This window comes from Anolis sagrei, chromosome 2, assembly GCF_037176765.1.
Source record: "Anolis sagrei isolate rAnoSag1 chromosome 2, rAnoSag1.mat, whole genome shotgun sequence".
Taxonomy (NCBI): Eukaryota; Metazoa; Chordata; class Lepidosauria; order Squamata; family Dactyloidae; genus Anolis; species Anolis sagrei.
In genome coordinates this window covers 125,954,651-125,980,029 of record NC_090022.1, presented here as the reverse complement: position 1 = coordinate 125,980,029, position 25,379 = coordinate 125,954,651, and the positions used below count along the sequence as shown (strand labels likewise).

The 25,379-nt window shown below is 39.0% G+C and overlaps 1 protein-coding gene across 4 annotated transcripts in view; it reads left to right on the top strand.

Annotated features, from left to right (window-relative positions):
- Positions 1-24,004, top strand: part of NDEL1 (nudE neurodevelopment protein 1 like 1) — a 28,873-nt gene extending 4,869 nt beyond the window's left edge. The window contains exons 2-10 of one of the 4 annotated variants that reach the window (XM_060764473.2): positions 6,846-6,943; positions 8,746-8,899; positions 9,903-10,051; positions 11,569-11,705; positions 13,183-13,356; positions 13,803-13,897; positions 14,394-14,545; positions 17,751-17,775; positions 22,786-24,004. In XM_060764473.2, coding sequence (XP_060620456.1) covers positions 6,858-6,943; positions 8,746-8,899; positions 9,903-10,051; positions 11,569-11,705; positions 13,183-13,356; positions 13,803-13,897; positions 14,394-14,545; positions 17,751-17,775; positions 22,786-22,803 — 990 coding nt within the window. In that variant the 5' untranslated portion in view covers positions 6,846-6,857 and the 3' untranslated portion in view covers positions 22,804-24,004. Of the gene's footprint in view, positions 1-6,845; positions 6,944-8,745; positions 8,900-9,902; positions 10,052-11,568; positions 11,706-13,182; positions 13,357-13,802; positions 13,898-14,393; positions 14,546-16,733; positions 16,867-17,750; positions 17,777-22,785 lie in introns of those variants that run through there. The other 3 variants (XM_060764471.2, XM_060764470.2, XM_060764472.2) reach the window with 3 other exon arrangements.
- The last annotated feature ends 1,375 nt before the right edge of the window (positions 24,005-25,379 follow it).

Sequence of the window (25,379 nt, the reverse complement as noted above, 5' to 3'; positions counted from 1 at the left end):
CGGGTTTTCATAATTATAATTTGGTTGGTTATTCTTGAGCCTTTTCTGCCAAAGACTGCTGATGCCACCTTTGAATACTTCTAAGAAAGCCCAATGAAAAACATGTAGCTTGGGGACCCTTGCCCTAAAGGCACTAGATTCCAGCTGATCTAGGTTAACCGCTGGTTAGTATTTGGATGGTTGATCAACAAATATTTGGTGCACTGGACTATAGTTTAAGAAAGGAACTCACAAAACTATCTCGGAGTATTCATGGGTTGCCATAAATTGACAGGTGACTTGAAGGCACATACTCATATTACACAAATTGATATGTAAATGTGTAGTACTTTTTAATTACTTCATTACAGGTTTGGGCAAGTTAAAAAGCTTTATTAGAAAGGTTATTGTACATGGATTTAACCGAGTGCCTGTATTTGTGTATACTATACTGGAAAATTTTGTAATTGATATTTTCCAGCAGGAGGTTCCTAACATAAGATATATTCTGTTCCATCTTCTTTAAAGAGGCAAGTTGTTTATTGTAAACAGATCACTGTAAGATGATAGAAATGGCAGCCTGTAATTGATGACAAGCTAAATTCTGTACTAAGATGTACTCCTAAATATAGATTCCTGATTCACTTAACAGTTCTCTAATATTCTTGGATTAGAGTTTAAGAATTGGAAGTAAAAGTGCATGTGAGACCATTTGAAGTCACTTTCTGTTTATGATTGACAATATGAATGTTAAATAATTTCTTTCTTGATTAAAGCAGGAGATAATAATGAATATTATATGTTTCGGTTGGCTCCTCTTTAGGAAATAACATTATTTGATCCCTTTGAAATTGTTGAATGCATCAAGAGTCTTTCCCAAGTTCTTGTTTTCTTGGTGCATCCTGTTGGTATTTCAGTATTATAAACACAACTGTGCAGGTTATCTTTATGTGTTTTATTTATCCTCATTGTATTGTATGCTGTATACTGGGGGTGGGATTGTTGCAAAAGGATTGAAAATTAAATTGAATGCGACATGATTTGAATCTTTGCTTACAAGTTCTAAATTCCACATGCTGTTTATTGGATGTACCAACTCTTCATCAGACATATATTTGTTTCTTTTGCCCCGTGGAAAATGCTATTTTTTCAAGATAAATGGAACAAAAAGGGGATGAAGAAGTGATCGATGTGATATATTGTGTCTTCCTCCTTGTATTATTTTAGAAACTGGAGTTGTACCTTTAAATCATAATTTTAATCTTTGAACAAAACATTCATGTTTCCTGAAGAAACATGGTTACTGCCTGGTTATTATAAAAACATTATGGTATATTGATGCTAAATCTATTTAGATTTGTTAATGATAGTAATAATTAGTAATAACACATGATCCGAAAACATAACTTAGAGCAGTAGTTCTCAAAGTGTGCTCTCTGGAGCCCTTAGGGCTCCATGAAGCTAGTCAGGTGCTCAGTGCTTGCTTCCTCCTCCCCCCTCCAACCACACAGCAGTGGAAAAGGAGACACCAGTCAACTGGTTGCTCCTCCCATAGGTGGTGGCGGCAAAAAAATTCATTTAAAATTAGACAGTAGTAAGTGCTCCTTCTTAGGCAATGGATGTTGTATTAGGTTGACAACTTTTAAACAAATTTACTCATGTTTGTAAATAATGTAGTTGTTGGGAAGGAAGCTTGTTCTCCATTTGCAGTTATTTTGCAAGACAGATTGATATTTTCATTGGCTTTGTTGCTATTTTTTGATGTAATTGGAAGAGAAAAACAAATATGTGAAGATTATCAAGTACAGAGTTGTTTCACATAGGAATCAGTTTCACATAGACAAGTTTTTCTGAGCTCAAAACATACTTAACTTAATATTTGCTTTAATGATAATTTACTATTTACTCTGGTGTGGAGAAAGTAGTTGGAGGACCAGAACCCGAAGGTAGGGTAGGAAGTGAGGTGTACTTGTGGGCTGTATTCCATTTTGTTCTACTCTCCAGCATAACCAACTGACGTTTAAAGTCCAGATTATTTTCTTTGAATTGGATTATATGGCAGTGTAGACTCAAAACACTGAGTGTAGTTCAAAATAGATAATGTTGATTATCTTCTTTAATAATCTGGATTATATGTCAGTGTAGAAGGGCCCTTAGACATTCCAGTGAACAATAAAGGAATTGTTTTAGGCAAAAGAATATTTTTGGTGAAATGGCTATACGCCACAAGCAGCTGTTATTAAAATGCCTTATAACTGCTTGGATTATTATGATATCCTGTCCTGTTTTTTAAAGCAAAGAATTTAGAAAAAATAAGTTGGCGAACCACCTATTTAAATTCTTCCCTGGCTTCTGAAATCTCTACTTTCCAAATACCAGTGCCTTAGATATTAGCATGTTAATTAACATGATGGAATTAGTATGTTATGATGGAAACAAAAATCTTACTGCTGATTGCTGATCATACCTGTGCAGGGCCATAGCAACATCTGCGTGGGGCCAAAGCAACACTTCTTCCGCTCTGCTGCGTTAAAACTCCTGGACAGGGTACCCCCATGGCCCCACAGCCTTGTGGTCAAGAGTACTTCAGTAACCTGGCTGCCCAACTTCTAGTGTCATTATTGACTCCTTGTGTCTTTATTGTATAAGATTAAGACCAGAATGAAGTCCAAAGAAAATAGCGCACACATCAGAAACAATTATAATTTGTAAGCCGCTCTGAGTTCCCTTCAGGGTGAGAAGGGCAGCTTATAACTGTAATAGATAAATAAATAATACTGCTGTCACTTTTATTTGCGTTTAGAACAGATGCCATTGCAATAGTTTCCATATGTCCAGCATCTTTTGGCAGCATTTATTTTATTTATCGTGTCAGGGGCAACCAGACCATTGTATTACATTTCTAACAGAACAAAATAAAAACAGACAAAACACAAAGTTTGCAAGCTTGGTAGTTGATTAAATGTCCTTTGACCAGTATCTGGCCACTTGGAGTGCCTCTGGTATTGCAGCAAGGTGGTCCTTCGTTGTGCATGTAGCAGGGCTCAGGTTGCATTGCAGCAGGTGGTCAGTGGTTTGCTCTTCTCCACACTCGCATGTCGTGGATTCCACTTTGTAGCCCCATTTCTTAAGGTTGGCTCCGCATCTCGTGCTGCCAGAGCGCAGTCTGTTCAGTGCCTTCTAAATTGCCCAGTCTTCTGTGTGCCCAGGAGGGAGTCTCTCATTTGATATCAGCCATTGGTTGAGGTTCTGGGTTTGAGCCTGCCACTTTTGGACTCTCGCTATTTCAAGAAAACTATTTCTTGATTTAAGTCGTTGACGTGCTGGCTGATACCCAAACAAGGGATGAGCTGGAGATGTCACTGCCTTGGTCCTTTCACTATCGGCTGCTACTTCCTGGTGGATGTCAGGTGGTGCAATACCAGCCAAACAGTGTAATTTCTCCAGTGGTGTAGGGCGCAGACACCCCGTGATAATGCAGCATGTCTCTTTAAGATCCCACATTTACTGTTTTAGCATGGTGAGATGTGTTCCACACTGGGCATGCATACTCAGCAGCAGAGTAGCATAGCACAAGGCAGATATCTTCACTGTGTCTGGTTCTGATCCCCAGGTTGTGCCAGTCAGCTTTCGTATGATATTGTTTCTAGCACCCACTTTTTGCTTAATATTCAGGCAGTGCTTTTTGTAGGTCAAAGCACGGTCCAGGGTGACTCCCAGGTATTTGGGTGTGCTGCAATGCTCCAGTGGGATTCCTTCCCAGGTAATCTTCAGAGCTTGGGATGCTTGTCTGTTCTTAAGGTGAAAGGCACATGTCTATGTTTTAGATGGATTAGGGATCAGCTGGTCAGTAGTAGGATTAGGGATCAGTAGTAGGTGGTAAGAGCACCTAGAGCTTCGGAGAGCTTCTGTTCTACCATCTCAAAGCACCCTGCTTGAGCAGTAATGGCATGATCATCAGCATAGATGAAACTCTCTGTCCCTTCTGGCAGTGGCTGGTCATTTGTGTAGATGTTGAACATGGATGGAGCAAGCATGCTCCCCTGAGGCAGGCCGTTCTTCTGTTTCCATCATCTGCTTCTCTGGCCCTGTAACTCAACAAAGAAGCTCCTGTTTTGTAGCAGGTTTTCTATGAGGCGGGTGAGGTGGTAATCCTGTGTGATATTATACGTTTTTCTCAGGAGGAGGCGGTGGTTTACAGTATCATAAGCCACTGACAGGTCTATGAGGCAGCATAAGCAGTTGGGACATGGCATGAACCATTAGCAGTTTTATTGTAGCCCATGCTGCTCAGGATTTCCTCTCTTCTTTCAGATTCAAGGGAAATACTGGCCCCTTCTACACTGCTATATAAAATCCAGATTATCTGCTTTGAACTGGATTATATGGCAGTGTAGATTCAGATAATCCAGTAGGTAATGTAGTTTAGCTGCTTTGATAATCTGGATTATATGGCAGAAGAGACTACTGTTCCTATGGCTTTTTCCTCTTCCATTTCCCGGTGGAATAATTTTGTCGCTCTCTTCTGCTTTTGAGTGTTCTCATAAATCATCCTGATGATCTCAGGTAATTGTTCCCCCAACCCTGATAGCATTATTGTTTTCATTCTATAAATGTGAAGCTGAGGATTATCTGCCTTGATAGTCTGGGTTATATGGCTGTATGGAAGGGCCCTAATTTACCTAAGACCACCAGGGAGGCTATGAAAGAGACAAAATTTGAATTGGAAAAGTATTGTTCACAGCTTGTTCTCATAGTTTCCAGATTATTCGAGCTCTCTACTTAAAGTTGAGAAAGAACTATTTGCAATTTCAGAAAACAAGCCTATTGTGCATCTTCAGATATTTTTTTCTCTTTCCACTACTTTGCCAAAGAGCCTTAAAATTTGCAAATTTCTAATTGTACTTGTATTAGATTTTGTAGTATGCCATTTATATGTTGTTGGTTAGTGTGGTTTTGTGCTCTATAAAACCACCTGTTTGGAAGACCTTGAGCTTTATCTGTGACTTCTTTTTGTATATGAACTTTCTGAACATATATTGCCCCCTTGCCAACTGTCATTTGTGAAATTGCAGTTCGGATGTTTGTTGGAGTGAGAAGATACATTCCTTTGACCTACCTTCTCTGCAATGGCTACCCATTCCTCATTGAAAACACTGTTCTCTGTGTATTCCGATTACTCCAAGGTTATTGAATCCAAGCAAAACATATCTAAAGTGTTTCTAGGACATACAGCACGAGCTGTGTTTTCCAAACTATTAAGTTTATCTCTGAGGTCAAAGTAATGTTGGGCAAGTTTATCTCTGAGGTCAAAGTAATGTTGGGCCACATTAATATTTTTGTGCTCTATATTAACTCTAAAGCAAAATCAATGGGTAAGCAGTGACATGGTGGCATGGAAAAACCCACAAATAACTCATTCCTAGAATGGTGCAGACAGCTTTAAATAGCACTTTGGCACAAGGACTACTGCCTCACTAATAGAGAGGCAGGAACTGTCAAGACCAAAGATGCCACTTAGCAACTTGATTTATTCTATTTCCCACATGGATGTCTCTATGTGACAGCTGAAGTTTACATTCAGCCATTTGTGTTGACCTATGGACAAGATCATACAAGTGAGTGGGCAAGGGAGGCAGAACATTGGAAATGATGTATTTGTGTTTATATCTACCACTCTTCTACATGATACTTGCATTAAGTTGCCTTTTAGGTTAAAAATTGAGATTACCATGCTATTTCTTTCTCATTCTCAGTACAGTCAAATGCAATGAAGTACTCTCTGTGTGCCCATCTGCATGTGCTCTGAATGCTCAGATTAGAAATGTGGGTCACAGAAAAGTGAGATGTGCCAATTTCTTTTGTGCCTGGAGGGACAAAAATGGCTACTGATGTCTGTCAGAAACTATAGATTGTTTGGCTGACAACATTCATGTCTGCGCAGATGTGCAAAATGAGAAATGCATGACTCTTCTCTAAAAGACTATGGGAAATCCAGTTTATTCTTCCCTGTTTGCAGCAGTCGATGAAAAGACTACCTCACATGTGATAAAATAAATATCAGCCTTTTAGCAGAAGAGATTTACTTTGACCCATATGCTTGCATTGATTGTTTTTGTAGGAAATATTCAAAAGTTTTTTAAAAATGGAAAAATTGAAAAAAAAAAGTATTGAAAATACCACTCAAAGTGAATGTAGAACTGATGTTAATGGGAGTGTTAGGGAATAATAAGATTAATACAAAATCTTGACTGGAGCAGGACAAACTGTAATAGCCGGGGCATGTCCTCTTAAATTGCAAGGGAAAAAAGACAGTTTGAAGCATGAAGCTAATGAATGAAACTACACTCACAGTTTCTGTCTTTCTATATTGGAAGGACAGATCTTTGCTGAAATGCAATGGCTCGTAGATCTTTTACTTTTGTCCTGTGCACTGAATTCCAAGGGTGTTAATCCTATGGACAATAATTCTTTCTGTTGATAGATGAAATGCTCTTTTCATTGCTAAGGATATGAACAATCATTCCTTAACCAGATTTCTTGCAACCTTGTGATCCTTTCTATTATCATTCTGCTTATGTTTAAGCAGTGTTTGTAGAGTCAGAGGCTCGTTTTAAAATATAAGTGTAGTTTAATCTAAAATCTAACGTAATTAATCTTACTAGGAAAGCTGTGGCTCTGGTTGTGTTTGCGTGAACAAAACAAATATACTAGAAACTCGTCTCCAGTTTTTTGAAAAGAGGAATAGAAGGGGAGAGATACTTTCAGTATACTTGCTTGTAGCATTGCAGTCATGGAGCTTGTTTAATTGGAACTGGGAAAGCATCAGAGGGATATGTTACTAAGTTCTGTACCTTTTTTTACAGGTGATCCTGATCATGGACAGTGAGGAAATTCCAAAGTTTTTAAGTCCAGATGAAGAAACTGCATACTGGAAGGATTTGTCTTTGAAATATAAACAAAGGTACGAATCTGGCTTGGTATATTGTTAATTTCACAAATATGTGTGTGTGTGTTAAAAAAATATTTTCTTTGAAGTCACAAGCAGCAAGATGCCTGCAGTTGAAAACCACTTGTTTCTGGCACAGCTATGGTGCTTTGAGCTGCAGAAACAGAATTTCTTTGTTGGGGGTGGCCTGGCTGTTTGATATGTGTTTTTAGAAACAATGGGGCTCTTCATCTCAAGAATGCTGGTGATTACCACCCTTGGCAGATTCAGTCTCATGCTTCACTGTTGGAATAATATTATACCTGACCTACTTTGAAGCATCTCACTTTTATTTTTTTATTTTTTTACCAAAGGTTAGTTTAGATACAGAGTTTCCTAGTTTGAGTCTTTAAAGTTGTAGGAGTTTCTTATAGCTTAATGGTGATTAGGATCCCATTGGAGCCTTGATATTTGTGTATTGTGTGGGTGGGTATACATACATCATCTAAATGAATTCAGTTTGCTGTTTGAATGCAGAGCATGTCAGATGTTGGTTGAAGACAAAGACAGCTTTTGTAGGTCACTAGAAAGCACAGCTCCTTAGATTTAAAATAGTAAGTTCATTGTCTTCACTTGTAGTATGGCTTTTGTATAGTCTGTTTATAGCTGCTACTTGTCCAGATAAGTACTCTGTATTTTTACAGTGTTAGAAATTTAGCTTAGTGTGTGTAACAGGCTGACCATCTTTTATCTGGAATTCTGAAATCCGAAATACTCCAAAATCTAAAATTGTCCATATGGATGGTAGAGAGAGTGACTTAGATATTAGAATTCTAAGCCAAGATGTTGTGTTCTGAGAAATTAGCTTTCACCATCTTCAGTTTGATGTGGTTCCCCTCCTCTATGTTGCAAAATGTGTGGTTTGTAAGTAATCAAAATTCTCCTGTAATATTTGAACTTGGTTACAGAGGTAGATGGTCTCTATTCATTTTCCACAATACAGCATCTAATTGAAGTTGGTTTTGGATACCCATATTTTCGTTCTCGGTCAGGCTTAAGGAGCAGTTAACCTCTCATGTCAAACAGTTCAGGGCAAGATCTTCAGAATTCTAAAATGTTGGACCCTTTGCTCACTAATGCCATTCTCCTCAGTTTTTTATAGTCTATATATTTATTTGTTTATCTATTTATGTATTCGCTGGGTTGGAGTAAATAACTCTTTTGGTCTCATTAGAATGACCAGTCATGGTATGTATCAACCTCTCATTTTCAGGGAGGCTTAAGGAACAGTCCACTATATCGTATCATCTACACAGCAAGTCTGACTATTGTACTCCACCTGAAGGACTGACCTCCCAAAGGCTGTTGAATCTGTTTACTTTATAATGTCTAACAAAGGCTGATGACTCTTTCCACCCAGCAGTCTTTATATCTTGTATAAGACTTATTTGAACCGCCCTGAGTCCTCTTTGGGGTTGAGAAGGGTAGTATATAAATACCGCAAATAAATAAATAAATCTTTTATTGAAGCAGCTGATTTAAAAGCTTTGTCATTGCTAAATTATAGTATTGGAAAATGCAGTGGTGTGTGTGTGTTTTGTCATTGATCTTATGTTTTGGTTCATGCAAGACACACATGTAATATGAAAAAAATGGTTAGCATACATCCACAAAAAGCTTTTAGTAAGATCTAGGATATCACCTTAATGTAGCAGTCTTTTCAGTCTTAATGAGAGTTCACTGAATTGGGTGGAGGTAATGATCTTGGTAATACACAAGAGAGATGGGGACATAGCTGGAATAATGCCCCACTCATTACTGCTCTTTCCAACTTACAGTTTTCAAGAGGCCCGTGAAGAGCTAGCAGAATTTCAGGAGGGCAGCAGAGAACTTGAAGCAGAATTGGAGACTCAGTTAGTACAAGCTGAACAGAGGAACCGGGATTTGCAAGCAGATAACCAAAGATTGAAACAGGAAGTGGAAACATTAAAGGTAAGCTAAATCCTAAAGGTAACTCCAGTTCGGAAAATAACTTTGCTTAATGATTTTAGCATTGCTTTTAATACTGTTTGGCTAAAGGAACTATTCTTTATATAAAATAAAATGAGAACGGGAAGAGGAGAATAAAAGAAACATGGCAGTACTGTACCTTTAAGACTAACTAGTTTTTATTTTAACATGAATTTTCATGTGAATAAATCTACTTCAGGTGCAGTACCAAATGTTATTAAGACCTAGGGTATCAAGTCTATGGTGTGGTATAGAAAGTAGTAAGTTCCCCCAAAACATGCAGACCATGTTTACATTTCCAAAAGGCTAGGCAGAGTGATACAGGCCTTTCAGATCTTTAATCACCAGGTAGTTTTGATGTGTGAAAGCAATAAATCCTTTCCAAAATAATTTTGGTAAGCAGATTTATTGCTTTCACACATCAGCATCAATTGACCACTCTGAAGAACTGCAAGACCTGTATCTCTGAAGCCAGTTCCTTGAGATGGGACATAATTTGCACCTCTAATGATCTTTTTACATTCCGTCACACTTCTTCGATTATATAAATACACTTTATACCTGAGGTCTCAATATCACTTGGCAATGTATCTGAAGAAGTAGTTTTATATCCATAAAAGCTCATGCTAAAAGAAAAACAATCTTAAAGGTGAATATGTGGTTAAAGTTATGCAGAGGTTGCTGTTGTGTCTTCAAGTAATTTCTGACTTATGGTAAACATAAGGCCAAGTTTTCTTGGCAGGATTTGCTTGCACTTGCCTTCCTCTGACCTGGGAGTATGTGACTTGCCCAAGGTCACTCAGTGGGTTTCTGTGGCCAAATAGGGAATCAAATCCTGATCTCCCAGTGTCCTTGTTCATCACTCAAACCACTACACCACACTGGTGTAGTGGTTTGAGTGATTAACTAGGACACTGGGAATCTCTTGAATATCTTGATTTAATGTCAAAGTGATAGAACCTTTCACTGTTTCTTTTGTTCTCAGGAAAAGCTTGAGCACCAGTATGCACAAAATTACAAGCAAGTGTCGTTGTTGGAAGATGACTTAAGCCAGACCCGTGCAATCAAAGACCAGCTGAACAAATATGTGAGAGAATTAGAGCAAGCCAATGATGATCTTGAACGTGCTAAGAGGTAAGGATTACTGAAGGTAATAATTTCACTGCTTAAAGCAGACACTCTTTTCAATACTGGCCTGTCATTCCAGTTTTTGTTCCGTTAGTTTCTAAAGAACCAGGCAGGTTATAAATGACAGCTTGATAGGATAGCAGGGATAATAATCACATTTGGACCATGTGATTATAAGTAATTATTTTAAGTGATATATTTTAAATATGTGATTTTATAGTTTATGTTGTTTTATTTTTATATGTATTCAAGGCATCCAATTGTGCCTCTGTTGTGAGCCGCCTTGAGTCCCCTTCAGGGTGAGAAGGGCTGAATATAAATGTAGTAAATAAATAAATAAATAACCAGAACAGCCACAGTTCTTCTCATATTTCTGAAATGTCTTTCACTTGATAGTCCCACAGCAGAAAATCTGAATTTTGAATTTCTATTCATGTCGACTATGTCATCTATCATACTTTCTTCATTGACTTGGCCCCAAACATCAGGCTAACCATTATATAATAAATTGTTTTGGGAAATGCCCTTTAAACAAATCTCCAGTGTGTATCATATTGTTTGTCAGTAATGTTGTGATGACTAGATTTCAGGATGTTCTTTTGGGAAATTAGTCAACAGTGTCTGCTATCTTGGAGCTCACAGGATCAGGTCATATTGGCTAACATTGCACTTCCACATGTTTCAACTCCTAAACAAAGTGATAGGGAGGGATGGAAACATTTTTGGGACCTTTTTAATGCAAAAATAATATACGGCACCCATTTCTCTGTCTATGCGATATGTTAACATAGGAAGTAGTAAGCTTTTCATTTGGAAGTACCTTTTTAGTATGGTTAATAACAAATAGCTGAATTTGATCGACATGCATTCATGGTATACCTTTTACCGGCATGCAGATCTGTTACTCCACTTTTTATTAATGGGGCCAGCCTAGAATGTTGGCTTCTGGGATCTTCAGACATACTTATTTCTTCCTAGAGATGGAGGAGCTAAAGCTAGTAGCTCCTAGTAACACATTCTGTAATGAACTGTATGTTGGGCTAGCTCTGTACCAAGATTGGAAACTTCTGTTAGTTCAAAACATAGCAGCCAGATTGATTACTAGGAGTGATCATATTGCACTAGCATTAGAGGTACCGAATTGATTGCCAGTTAATTTCCAGGTAAGGTACTTTTAAAGCCCTACATGGTTTGGGTCCAGGAACAGATTGGTAACTGTTCACCAGAGGACTCATTCTTCAGTTGCCCTCAGATTGTTGAATGATCTTCTAGAAGAGATTGACAGCTGGATATATTGTCTATTCATATCATTTTAAAATTATAAAATTCAAAATATGGATATATGCTTTTAAATACATATTGGCTTTATCTCCCCTTTAACCAACAGTGTGTGCTTTTAATTGATGTGTGTTATATTTTATTATTTTGTTAATAATAACAACAATAATTGCTATTATATACATCTGTCTCTGTTATTACATAAGTATTGAGGAGCTGTATCCTGTTGATTCCCCTCCCCCCAGAGCCACAATTGTTTCCTTGGAAGACTTTGAACAAAGGCTAAATCAGGCAATAGAAAGAAATGCCTTTTTGGAAAGTGAACTGGATGATAAGGAATCTCTGCTAGTTTCTGTACAAAGGCTAAAGGATGAAGCAAGAGGTACTGCTTAACCAAGAACTGCTGATTGTGTTCTTCGTGAAAATACAATTTGACTGTCAGGGGTTGTTGATGCACTTCCTAGTGAAGGAATAAATATTTTTTAGGGCCGGCACTGAAGCACATCTGTAAACAAGCATAAATACAACCATGTGTTACTATTTTAGTATTTTTTTCATGGTAAAATAAGAGGTACTTGATTTATTTTTACCCTAACTTTAGGTAAGTTTCTTATTGGAACATATCATGAACCAGAGTAAAATCTGGACTTCATCTGGGTATAATCAGTATTGTGCTCAGATCCATACTTTGCCCATGCAATATCCTCTGCACATTGTGAAAGAGAACAGAAGTAGAAATTGATTTGGAATAAATTTTCAGGTTTTTTGTAAACTTAGTTATCTCTGTAATCTCCTTGAGAAGTCCCTGGTTTATCAACTATTCCTCAGAATGAGCTGCAGCATGGAAATAAAATGTCTGCATAAGGCAGTATTCTCATATAATGCCCACGAAGTGCAATTCATAAAGCAGTTTACTTGCCAAATTGTTTGTGAATCTGTGCTCAGTATTCATGGATATTCATGGACACCAATATACATTGAGAAATTACAGGAAGAAAGAACTTCCTGGAAGAACATTGAGAATAGACTTCTTTCTTCACTTTTCAGACTCTCACTTTGAGTCAAACCAAGTGCTGTCTTATGCATCTGTTCCCAGTTACATATTTCTGTTTTATGAGGGAAATAGGAGATGCTAACAAATGCCAGATGCTGTAGGCTATATTTCAGAGAAAGGAACTGTCAATACTACCACTGAGTATTTATTGCCTAAGAAAACCCTGTGATATTCACGAGGTTGCCATGAGCCAAGAGCTGACCCATAGTACATGCACACATAGCTGACAAGACACTAAAAAACTTTGGTGTGCACTGTCTTTACGTGTAATTGGAGAAGTGTATATATCCACATAAGCACACATGTGGAGTGTTGCATAAACTTGATATTTTTGATATTTTTCAAAAGAGCACATTTTGCCACAAAAAGATGTAAAAGTAGAATATGAATGTGTTGTTATTTGTGTCTAACCATTCAACTTTTCATACAGGTTTTCTTGGTATCAAAGCTGTTACCCTACTGTATCTGTGTTCCTCTATAGAGGAAATCCTGGGTGGGGGCAGGTGATGTCATATGATGAGTACACTGGCTGTGTTTAAGACCTGCTGATTATAGTGTGTACTTTGTATGGACACATAATGGGTATTTCTTGCTAATGACTAACAGCTTTAGGATAAAATATGTGTTTAAGCAGAGAGAGTGAACCATGTAATTTTAGCCAGTGTTCTGTTTATCTTATATTTCAACTTGGATGCTTGATCTGAGGTTGAAAAATGCTGAGAACAGAAGGATAAATGGGGGAGAAGGGTGGTTGTTTTTTCAGGGCCAAGGCATGCACATCTGCAATACTTTCTCCTTTACTCAGATTTAAGGCAAGAACTAGCTGTACGGGAAAGACAGCATGAAGTAACAAGGAAGTCAGCTCCTAGTTCTCCAACCCTGGACTGTGAGACGATGGATTCAGCTGTCCAAGCATCACTCTCTTTGCCATCAACACCTGTTGGGAAAGTCTGCGAGAATAGCTTTCCATCTCCAAAAGGTAATAAACATGTGCATCTTGTGAAAATTAAGTTGAAAACAATGTATTGGATAGGCATCTAGAACCAGTTTTGATTGTTTACACAACATATGTTCACTGTTGTTTATATGTTTTACATAATTATACCTTCAGTGTTCTAAAAATAATAAGCTAGCCTTACATTAGAAATTAGATAAGAATTTTTGAGCCATATAAGGACACAAAATTGTTCTTTTAAATCTTTAATCCATTTTTTGTTGTAAAATGCTGTTTTACATAGTATCAGTATAGAGATTGTGAGAATGTGGAAGAAAGATTTTGAGGAGTGTTGATAAGAGCTGGGCTTCAGAAATTTTGTATTCATAAGAGGCTCTCGGAGAGCTGTTCTCATAAAAGATGGATCAGATGGTAGGTTTGAAACTGTATTTCTGCTAGCTCCAGTCATGTTGTTTTTGTATTTTGTGCAGGAATTCCCAATGGCTTTGGTGGTACTGGCCCCCTTCCTCCATCTGCCAGGATATCTGCTTTGAACATTGTGGGTGATCTCCTGAGAAGAGTAGGGGTAAGGAGTTTGGCTTTTTAAAAGGTGTAAGTTGCCATTTTCAGGATTATTGAAAAGGTTTTGAAAGACTATTTGAGTTGTTGGCTGTTTATGGTATTGGCTTTCAAACTCTGGCCCTCCAGATAATTTTGGATCAACACCCAGTCTTCCTGATCATTGGCAAAGCTGGCTTGGGCATTGGGGCATTTAAGTCTAAAGTATCTGGAAGACCAGCATTTGAAAAAGTATAGATTTTGGGCATTTCTGCGTTACAGAACCTAGATCTGCCTTTGCATTTAGAAAACCTATTTCAATTGAAAGCTGTATCTTTTAACTTAGTGACATTTACTAAATGTAATTGAAGTGGGGGGTGATAACCAAGGGCAAATATTTTAACCCTGAGTTATTCTTAAATCTTTTTATTGTTTTGACTCTGCTAATATTGATTCTGCTTTGCCTTGTTTCCATATAGACTTCTTGACCTTAATAAAGAACTCTGTTTTTCAATCCTTCTTAGGCCTTGGAATCCAGATTAGCTGCTTGTAGAAAGTTTGCAAAGGACCAGGCATCACGGAAGTCTTATGTTTCAGGGAACATAAATAGCAGCATGATCAACAGCAATGGCATGAAGTTCTGTCATCCGGGACACACGACATTCTATGACAAAGCGTAAGTTTAGCTCATGCATGAGGTTCCAGGGAGGTTGGTTTGCAGGGTTGCATTCTTATAAGTGAAAGGTTTCTACCTTTGGCTCTCAGACAACTTTCTTTTGGATTCAGACTGTTGTCTTTGGGAAACACATCATCCATACCACACCATTGTTAAGCCAGAAAATAGGATATTTTCTCTTTGAAGTTAAGAGTCTGAGCTTTTGTAGCTGCCACTTTGGGAATAAGGCCAGGAACATGTAGCATATTAGAACGGGCCCTTCATAACTTTCTGTTCAAGTTGGAAATCTTTTCTTAGCAAGTAAGGAGTAATCTTTTTCAAGAACTCTGTGGGTAACGAGGTAAAATTATTTGACTTACTGTGAAATTTCTGTTTGTTGTTCTCCTCAAATTAGAGACCTGTAAATTAAGGACTGAGTCTTCAATTGCCATCAGTTAAATATGTGAAGTATTCAGACTTTTTAAAATGTCACTTTCAATTATATATTCAGTTAGAAGCTACAGGATTGGGAATAGGGGCTGTGCCACCTCTTGAGCTTGTGAGATTCTGAATAGAAAATTAAAAGCAATATTACTACCCTTCTTATAAGTTTTCATTCATAATAGTTAAGTTGAATCAATTTGCTTGACGCAAATTTATATATGTATGATAGTTTCAACACACCCTTCTGTAACAATAAGATACCCTAGAAGCAGTATAAAATACATATGAATCTGTTAAATAACAGCAGAAACCAGAAAAGATTCATGGATAGTTGGACTGGAAAATAAGCTGAATTGACCTATCATCCTGAAAGCTAATAAGAAAAGACCAAGGAACATTTCTATAAAAAGTTGTGATGTTTTATCTTCAATGATCCACTGACAATCTTTTTGGGGCCAAACTTCAATTTGGTGCCACTGCAAATAAACCACTCTCATATACCATTTTTCTATCATATTTTGGATGGAGCATGCCACTGTTCTTAAATACCTTACAATGGTACCTAAATTTTTCTGAGTTGTTTGTTTTGGGAAACTTTCCTAGTTTTCTGTTTCCCAGATGTCTTGGACTACAACTCTCATCACCACCATTGATAGGGGCTGAAAGGATTTATCCTCCAGACCTCTGGAAGGCACTGTGATAGGAAGGACTGGCTTGATGCTTGGAAAGTCAAAATGAACAATTTGTTCTAGAAGTGAATTGGAATAGGTCGGCACAGTTGCAGCATTGGGGTTTCATGTTGAATGCAACAATTATTTGAGTTTCTGGATACCTCTCCAAGGCAGCCCCTCCCAGATGGCATAACAGCAGTCCCATCTGCTCCCTCTAAATGGGACTAATTATCATGGGTTGAACAAACCAGATCATGACTTTCTTTTGCTAGAATAGGTGAAGGCTAGAAGTTTAAAAGGGGAAATTTTATGTAGAATGTTGGTTCTCTTTGTGCCTGGCATAGTAGTGTTTTTGCTACAAATGTAGTCATACCTGCATCTTGGCAATGTGTATATAATGGCATAGGAAAGTGCTTAAAAACCTCTTAGTGTCTTTGTGAATATCTGCTTTTGTCTGACTTCCTGCTGATGGGCACAGCTGCTTCTTTTAATTTCATCATCTTAAATCCAAGACAGTCTTCATATAAATTAGGCTTGCTATCTTGAGGTACCTTAGGCTTTTATGAAGTTGGGTCTCTGATACCTGACTCTAAGATAGCATGGCAGATAGAATGCTTCCTGGAAATAGATTTTGGTGGAACAGTTGGGTTTTATCCCTGGACTGCACAAGTCTTTGTGTCATCATGTTTCTAGTCCTCGTTGAGTAGCTAGACTAGAGACAGGGCTAAGCGCAGGCATTCCTTTCCCCTCTATTCCTATGCATGTTTCCTAAAGGGCTTTATCTATACATTTTGGTTTCTTGGGCTGTTCAGGAGCATCATAGATTTTTTCTCATTCTCAGACACTTCTGCTTTTTGACCATTCTGTTGACACCCCATGCTATCATATCCCATTTCCAGTGTTTTCCCTTATCTCCTTTCTCCCCCCTTCCAATCCCACACTGCCCCATTTAAGTCCATTTGAGCTATTTCCATTGAGCAGAGCACTCAATTGTGAAGTGGCTATGACATGGGCCACAACTTATTATGACATGGAAAGTGAGCTCAAGCATGCCCTTTCTTCTCCTTTTCCCCTTTCTCTTTCTCTCTCTATAGCCCCTGTAGTCTTCTCCCTGCCCCCAATTGTCGTTGGATCCTGAAGCAGCCACGTATGCTTGTGAGCCCAATCCAATCTGCTGCCGCCGCTGCCTTGTGAACAGCCTGTAGTTGGGTGGTGGGACTAACTGAGGTAACTCACTGTTATACTGCTGGCTTTGCTGTTCTTCTATTAGTTGTATATACTGTTGGTTCTCTGAGGTGTATTGAAGTTGAATGGCCACCAGGTTTATGGGCTGGGAAGAAAACTGTGCTGTTGACTGAGCCACAAGAACAACGCGTTAAACACTGCTGGTACAAGAAGCATGCCGAAGCCAGTATAATGCCATAGTTGTTAAGGGTTGGAGCTAATAAGTGTTTAGGCGGATTTAGTAACTTGGGCTGGAGAGAAAGAATATTTGTTCAATAAGGTGATGTTCTTCTGAGGAAAGAATGTCATCTGGGGATGACTGAGCAGTGTCTATTCAGGAGTACTTTTGGTGTGTTCCCTGCTTGGAGTGTAGTTCAGAGCAAGCTTCAGTGCACTTAGTTCTCTTTTAGAATGGGAAAGCCATTAGCAGAACATGCTTTGGATCCCAGCCCAGGGAAGAAATCCATGATGCCTGGACTGTACCTTGCTTTAGACTGACACCAATATGCCACTTTTTCATATTCAAAACACAGCACTCTTACTGTCTTTTTACAACTTGCTGCTAAACATTTGTCAATAATAAAGCCTTCCCCAGATAATGTTGGTGCCGGGAATGTAGGCAGTAAACATGAATGCGTAGCCACAGTTGTATGAATTTTATGCAAAATATGAGGTAAATATGTTCTCAAAGCATGACAGATATTTAGATGGTTTGATTCTCAGCAATAATATCACTGAAATTACAGCATTGTATCTACTAGAATTTAAAAAGACATATACACACACACAACCGATGCACACATATACTTTGGGGATTCTTGGAGATAAACTGTTGTGTTGTTTATTTTTTAAAATATGAATTGTTTCCATTTCTCTTTTCTGGATAGGTCAGATTCCCTGCATATTTCATGGGTAAAAAAAACCAGTATGGTGTGATGCACTTGCCTGATGCTTGGAGATGGGTGTGCTTGCCTTCATGACTTAGGCCTAAATAGTGGCTGTTCTTTGAATTGTTTGTTTTGATGGAATTTAATGTAGTTTTATACAACCAGATATTCATCTTTTGGGCTGTTTTTTTCACGCATGCCACTTCAGTGGACCATGATCTCTGTCAGAACTGAGCAGTGTGCTATTTAGAGATCTACAGCTTCTAGAAACCTGCGAACTATTGAAAAATATATTCTTTACCTCTTTTTTCCTTTGGGAAGAAACAGAATTTTGGGATCAATTTAAGCATGTACATCTAATTTTATCAGTTTTAAGTCTAAAGTATTAACATAAAATGTATTAAGTATAAGTTATAATAACCATATTGCTTGAAAGTATGCCTAAATTAAATTCAAGCAATATTTGCAAATTCATTCAGGGACAACACCTCTGATTTTTACCAAACATCAATTGTAAAATGAAGAGAAGTGGACTATTGCTGTTTTGGACATTGATAAAGTATTCTTTCCGTAATGAGTGTAATTATCATACAAACAGCAAGGGTCATGTAGCTCAATCCTATGGAATGTGAATAAAATACCACAAATAAGCAAAGGTCGCCGGTTCAAATCCAGGGAGCAGGGTGAGCTCCCACTGTTATCCCTAGCTTCTGCCAACCTAGCAGTTCGAAAACATGCAAATGTGAGTAGATGAATACGTACCGCTCCGGTGGGAAGTAACAGTTCTCCATGCAGTCATTTTGGCTACATTATCCTGGGGGGTGTCTACAGACAATGCCGGTTCTTCAGCTTAGAAATGGAAATGAGTACCAACCCCAAGAGTCGGATACAACTGGAGTTAATGTCAGGGGAAAACCTTTACCTTTACAACCTAAGCAATATCAAACCCTGTTTGAACTCTCAAATATATGTGTGAAATAGCATTGATAGACTGAATAACAGATTCAGAATTTTATTTTTCCCCTCACTGATTTAAACTGAAGGTTTGCATGGATTGAATCAAGATTTTCAGCCTGTTTCTTGGTTTGATATGTACATGTCCTAACTTAGCCCACCATTTCTTTCACATGTTGCAGGAAATGGAGGAATCTGAAGCTGGCTCTAAAAGCTGCACATTTTTGTCTAATATGGGTTGAGTATCTCTTACCTGGAATTCTGAAATCTAAAATACTCTAAAATCTGAAATCACCCATATGGTTGGCTAAGATAGTGATACCTGTATTTTCTAATAGTTAAGTGCAGACAATCTTTGTTTCATTTACAAAATTATTAAAAATACTATATAAAATTACCTTCAAGTTATGTGTATAAAGTGCAATATATTTTGTGTTTAGATTTGGTTCCAATCTTCAAGATATCTCGTTATGTATGTATGTATGTATGTATGTATGTGCAAAGACAGGTATACTGCTAAAATACCAGACTTTCTGATTCCAAGCCTTTCTGATAAGGAATACTCAACCTCTACTATAAATGAAACAACTATATTAATGATGGAGTGGCCTAAAGAGGAAATAACATTTTAAAATGCATTGCTCATTAAAAAAAAAAACTCCAGTGTTTTGGGCTGTCTTCCACTATCAGTATTTTCAACTGAATAGATGGGAGAAAGAAGTCTCCACCTCATTTCGTCAAGTCATCTCTCTGTAACATCAGAAAAGTTGAGGTTTAATGGTCCTCCTGCAGAAAGGTGGGCAATATTATTTGAAGCATCCAAAGCTTAATTCTGCAAAACATGGTTGACTTCAGAAGCTACCTGCTGTGAGCACAGACTACGTTGGATTCTACTGTCAAAAGAATGGCTTTGATTTGGGCAATTTTGTGCCTCAAATGCTTATACAGCTAGCCCAATAGCTTCCTCATGACTCCCATAACAATGCACTAATTTAAAATGCCTCTAGCAGAAGCAATTAAGCTTCCTCCTCTGTCAACTATAATTTAGCTTGCTTTGGAAATCCCCAGCTGCCCCAGAAATCCATTAGATGCCTGTTAAAGTCAGTGAACTGGAATCCTGAAGGGTACAGCTGACCAAAATAGAGTAACTGTATTGACTGTTTTTGCAATACCTAGTGAACTTTGCATAGTTGTAATGCAGCCTCCACAAGCAGTGTGGACAGGAATAGCTTGCATTCAACAGAGAAGCAGTGAGATGACTAGGATAATTTAACAAGAACTCTAGGGTATGACATCAGTGGCAGCCCTGTGCAGTGCCCTTCATAAGTGTTCACTTCTGTCCTTTGGTTTTTTCCATTTTTTTGTTTCTTTATTTGAAATTGGTTTTAACTTTTGTTAGTCATGTCCAGTGACTCTAAGCTGAACTTATCATCAGGCCTTCTGGTCTAGATATGTTGGATGGGGTGGGGTGCTATTTGTTGGAGTTGGTAAATGTAGATAAGCAGAAGGTTTACCACAGTTTCTGAATCAAAATAAACCCTGCAGTATAATAAAGTGTCACTCAGGCTTGTGTGGCAAGTATCTTTGCTTCAGTTCAAAAGTTCATACAGGGCAACAATATATACAGCAGTCTCTGAATTTACACAGAGAACAGAGGGAATGAAACAGTCCTTTTTAAAACAGTCTTTAAATATGCCCCATGCCTTTAAATGATCAGTTTTCAAGATAGTTGGCAGCCAGGACTCTCTTTACTGTCCTAAATGAGAATGGCAGTTAAAACCATTAGTTCCAGCAGCAAGCCAGAGACAGCTGCCAATCAGAGCTCTGGCTCCTGGCACGCTCAGCCAGTCGGCTGTTGACACATGCCTGTCCTATTAACCCACCACATCATGGCGTCTTTTACAAATTCTCACACTATTGACTCCCTCTGAGGCCACGTACCTTGGATAAGCATTTATTGAAATCCTGGTCTCCCAAGGTCCTAGTCCAGCACTGAAACCACTCCACCTTTGAAGCCATAGAAGTGGTAAAATAGAGTCCATCTGTGCATAGTTCTGTGACACTTTATTTCAGATTAAATACACCTGTTTCTGAAAATCCGACTCCATCACCTCCCTGTGAGTTTATAGGAGAGCAGAACTTCTCAGATAATTTCATGAAGATCAGGGCACTTTCAAAACGTGTGGAATAAAGTATACAGTGGAGTTTCTGGATCCGTGGGATCTGGATCCACGATTTCCAGTGACAGCTAATTGCTACACCCCATTTTAGTAAATAGCAATGACATGAATACAGATGTGCTGAAGTATGCGTGTTCATGTCATAACCATTTAATAATATGGGGCACGATTGTCCACACTTATTTATATATGTGGTGGAACTAAATCTCTGTGGATTTGGTGGACTCATGTATATCAAAGTCAGTTTGGAGTCTGCAAAAATAGAGACACAGAGAAATGTTCACTGATCTGATGAAAACAAAATGGAATCTTTGGGTCTTTTGGTCCAAAAGTGCATCTACCAAGTACTGATGCAGGAGGATAAGTACTTATGCAACCAAAAAGTGCAAGCTGCACCTTCACATAAGAATACATTGTGTATCAAATGGTAACAAATGCCTATTAATTTCAAATTTAGGTTGTAAAACAAGAAAATGTGGAAATGTCAGAGTAGAGATGAATACTCCTGCAGGGCACTGCATGTTTAGTGACTTACCAGCCCCCAAGTATTTTTCAGTCATTAAAATCACAAACTAGAAATATCTGGCATTGAGGACTGCAGAAAATCTTGATGACAGTGGCAGTTTATATTAATGAGATTTGGTTTAGATGGCCAATGCAATGGTTAGGCAATACAGTTTGCGCTCTCTACACTCTTTCATGTCCTCCGCTGTCAACTCCTAGCACAATTATCATCCTGCAAATCCTTTTCTATTCAGTAGGCCCCTCTGTATCCCTGGGGATTGGTTCCAAGACATCTCCCTTATATAAAAAAGGACAATAAGGGAGCGCAAGCATCAGCTAATTCCTTCCAACTCACCCATGTCCATGAGCCTCATCCTCCCCTCCCTGATAACTAGTTCCCTTCTCTGTTCTCCCTTGCCACCAGATCTCTTCCACACCATCACACCACAAAGTCCCCAGTCCCTCCAGGTGCCAGACCCTACCTTCTCGACAGCCCATTCCTGTTCTTATTTTATTTATTTATTTCCGGCACTTATACCCCGCCCTTCTCACCCCCAAGGGGGGACTCAGGGCGGCTTACACAACGAGGCACCATTCCACACCCATACAATTACAGTTATACAAAATGACAATCATAATTAAAACAATTAAAACAGTTATCATAGATAAAACCACAATGCAATTAACAATCAATAACACAACATATAGAACAATTCACGTGTTCAGCATTCGTCTTTCCGGGTTCCAGATCCCATTCCATTATACCTTTCCTAGATAGTGTCAATTCTTTACCTGCTCATTTGACCAAACGCTTGGTCCCACATCCATGTTTTGAGTTTTCTCCTGAAGGAGAGGAGTGAGGTCGCTGTTCTGATTTCCCCGGGGAGCGAGTTCCACAGGCAGGGGGCCGCCACCGAGAAGGCCCTGCTCCTCGTCCCCGCCAGCCTCACTTGTGACACTGGCAGGGTCGAGAGCAGCCCCCCCCCCCCCGGGCCGATCTTAAACTCCGGGGTGGGACGTAAAGGGAGATCCGTTCGGACAAATACACTGGGCCAGAGCCGTGTAGGAACCGCTGTACTAGAAATGCTGAATCAAAGGGTTTTTTTCAATTGTTGTTCTGCCACAAATGTCTAGAACAGTAAGGTGTTTCTCTGTGGACCTCTTGATCTTTCTGCCATTTATCGTTACTCTTGTCCAGGGTTATAGAATAGTTGGGAGGTGGCTTTGTTCATTGGAACACTAATGCATGAATCTTACCAATACTGCATTTTGAGAGATCATCTGTTGACAGTGCTAGTCAACGTGTTTGTTATTTATGAAATGTTTACTTTGCTTTTCTGAACATGTGTAGTTCAGTTTATCTACTTGCTAATGATTTTTTCTTTTGCATTCTGTAGGGCAGTCAACGGCTTTGACCAAGGCCCACCACCAGGTCTAGGAGGATCAAGGCCATCGTCAGCACCAGGCATGCTCCCTCTGAGTGTATGAACGTATTGCAAGGCCAGAGCGGGACTTGGGACTAATTCTTGAAAGAACAGGAGAAGAGCTGCTTGCAATACCTTTCTGTTAAAGCCCCCTGCTGGAGCTGAATGGGTCTTGCAGCACCCAGAGGCTGCCTGGAGAAGAACCCAGAACACACAGAGTACTCCTCCTGTCAATACAGTCTATTTTCTTCTATTTCCATCATGGACGTTCTTTGACGTAGTCACCGCTGATGTCTGTCCACAGGATGGTGGAGTTGCACTTGCCCAATCACCTTCCTTCTCTGTCCCCCACTCCCACTCCACCAGTTTGTACGCTGGCTAACTTAGGCCTGCTTTTGTGCTGAATGACTTCTTAGTAATGTCCCCACCTCTTTACTCTTCCCCACCCCCATCCAAAACTTACACTTAGGCACACAATATTGTTGTGCTTTTCTAAGTAAATTTATGTTCAGGGGAGTGCAGGGAAACTCCAAATGCCTATGGTAAGCTAACAGACTTGGGATGCAGAATGAATCTTATGGACCCTTCCATCCAGCTGATGAGACTGAGAAATGTCTTGCTACTTGACACAGTATCCCTGCTAAAATGTGGGAATTGGGCTATGGAGATGTGGCATCTTCTCTGTGGAGCACAAGAAATGTATGTGTTGTACGGTTAGGTATCTGTTCACCAAAGCTGATTTGTTTTTAAAATGGAGAAACACCCACCAGATCATCAATTTCTTTCTGGCCAGTTTCACCCCATGTAGCTGGCTTTACACATTTTATTTCAGGAAAGCTGTGGCGTGGTCTCTATCTATGGCTTAGTGAGCATTGCCCAAGAGCAAAGGAAAGAAAAGGGAATCAAAGCCAAGGCAAAGGCAAGTTGCCACTCACAGCTTGTATTTTGTCAACCCTTTTTCTGTTATGTCCTTTGCTTCATTGACTGTTTACATTTGTTTTATTGTACATAGATTTCTAAACATAATATCTTTGCCTAAGATAATTGTACATAACTTGGGCTTTGTAGCTTTATTTATTCAGAATCTCTGAGGCATGTTTTCCTTAGGACAGTGTGTCAGATTTCTGTGGTGACTGCCATCCTGTGGTTTAACAAGCGAGATGGTCCAAGAATAAAAATCTTTTAACGTGGATTTGCTGGATTCTGCAGAGACAATCCTTGTGCCTTTGTTTTATGATTGGATTCCCAGTATTTAACTGTTGTGGTAATGTCACTTTAAAAAAACCCAGTTTGAATCTTGATCAGCCAATGAATGTTGCAGATGAGCAGCAGGAACTCTTTTTTGCATTTGATATCTGAATTTGATAGTCAGTGTAGGCTTTTCCCCTGTGAAGATGTGATTGGCAGATGGCTACAAGATAAGAAAATTGCTTCTTTTCATTATTTTGAAAGTAAACTGGCAGCTTGGGTTAGGTGAGTTTTATTTCCAACATGCTGGATTGCCAGATCACTCAACTTGTATTAGTAACACTAGCATATATACCCATTGTTGCCTGGGTTTACATTTTCTTAGTAGCTCTTTCCCTACTTTCCCTCATACATTGTGTGCTCCCTCTCTTCTTCCTTTATATCCTTCTTCCCTTGTGTTCCTTCATACTTCTTTCTTCCTTTGGTCTTGCTTTCTTCTTTTGTCTTCCATTCTTTTCCCTCCCTCCCTCCCCTTTTAATCCCTTTCCCTCCTTCCAGTTTCCTTCTTTCCCTTTCTTCCCTTCCCTCATACTTTTTGCCCTTTTTTCTTTCTTAATTCGGACTATTCTTGGAAGCCACAGTCTCTTAGTTTCAGAGCAAGGCATAGGCCTTCTAAAATATACATCCTCATTAAATTACTTCCTTATGAGGTGGATGTCCCAACTATGGACTTCAGGGCTGTTTTGTAGGTCACATGGTGCAAACACTATTTTAGATAGAAAACGAATTCTAATCCGAATACTGCCCTCTTGTGGTTGCATCTGAGTGGTGCATACGGACATACCTATCGCTAGTAGCTAGTCCTTTCTACCTCTGGTCCCTTCTCTAGTCACAGCTTCTCCCATATTCCAAGAAACTTTATCCCAAGGCAGTTACATCATTCATATGAAGTTTAGCAGTGCTGAACCTATTGTTCCAGGATTACCTTAGCACTGCAGTTGAACTTGGCAAGGAGCTGTGCCCTCCAAAGGTCTGCACTGCTGGCGATCATTGTGTTAGGAAAGGGAGCCAAGACTTATTGCATCTGCCTCCTCTGCTGCTGTAATCTCCAAGGTCGCCCTGTGGGTTTCCATGACCAACTCAAACCCTGTTGTCCAGAATCCTAGTTCAGCACTGAAACCACTAGCTCTCACACATTCCATTTAAGAATAGAAAATTTCCAAGTGTCAAACCTTACCAAAAACCTAAAGATGGATTACTGAAATGGGAGGAGGGAGCTTAGAGAAAACATGATAATGATTGGCAATGGGGTAAATGCTTATAGCAGACTTTTTGGGCACTTCACTGGCAAAGCATCTGGACTTTCTAGTCTGGACTTC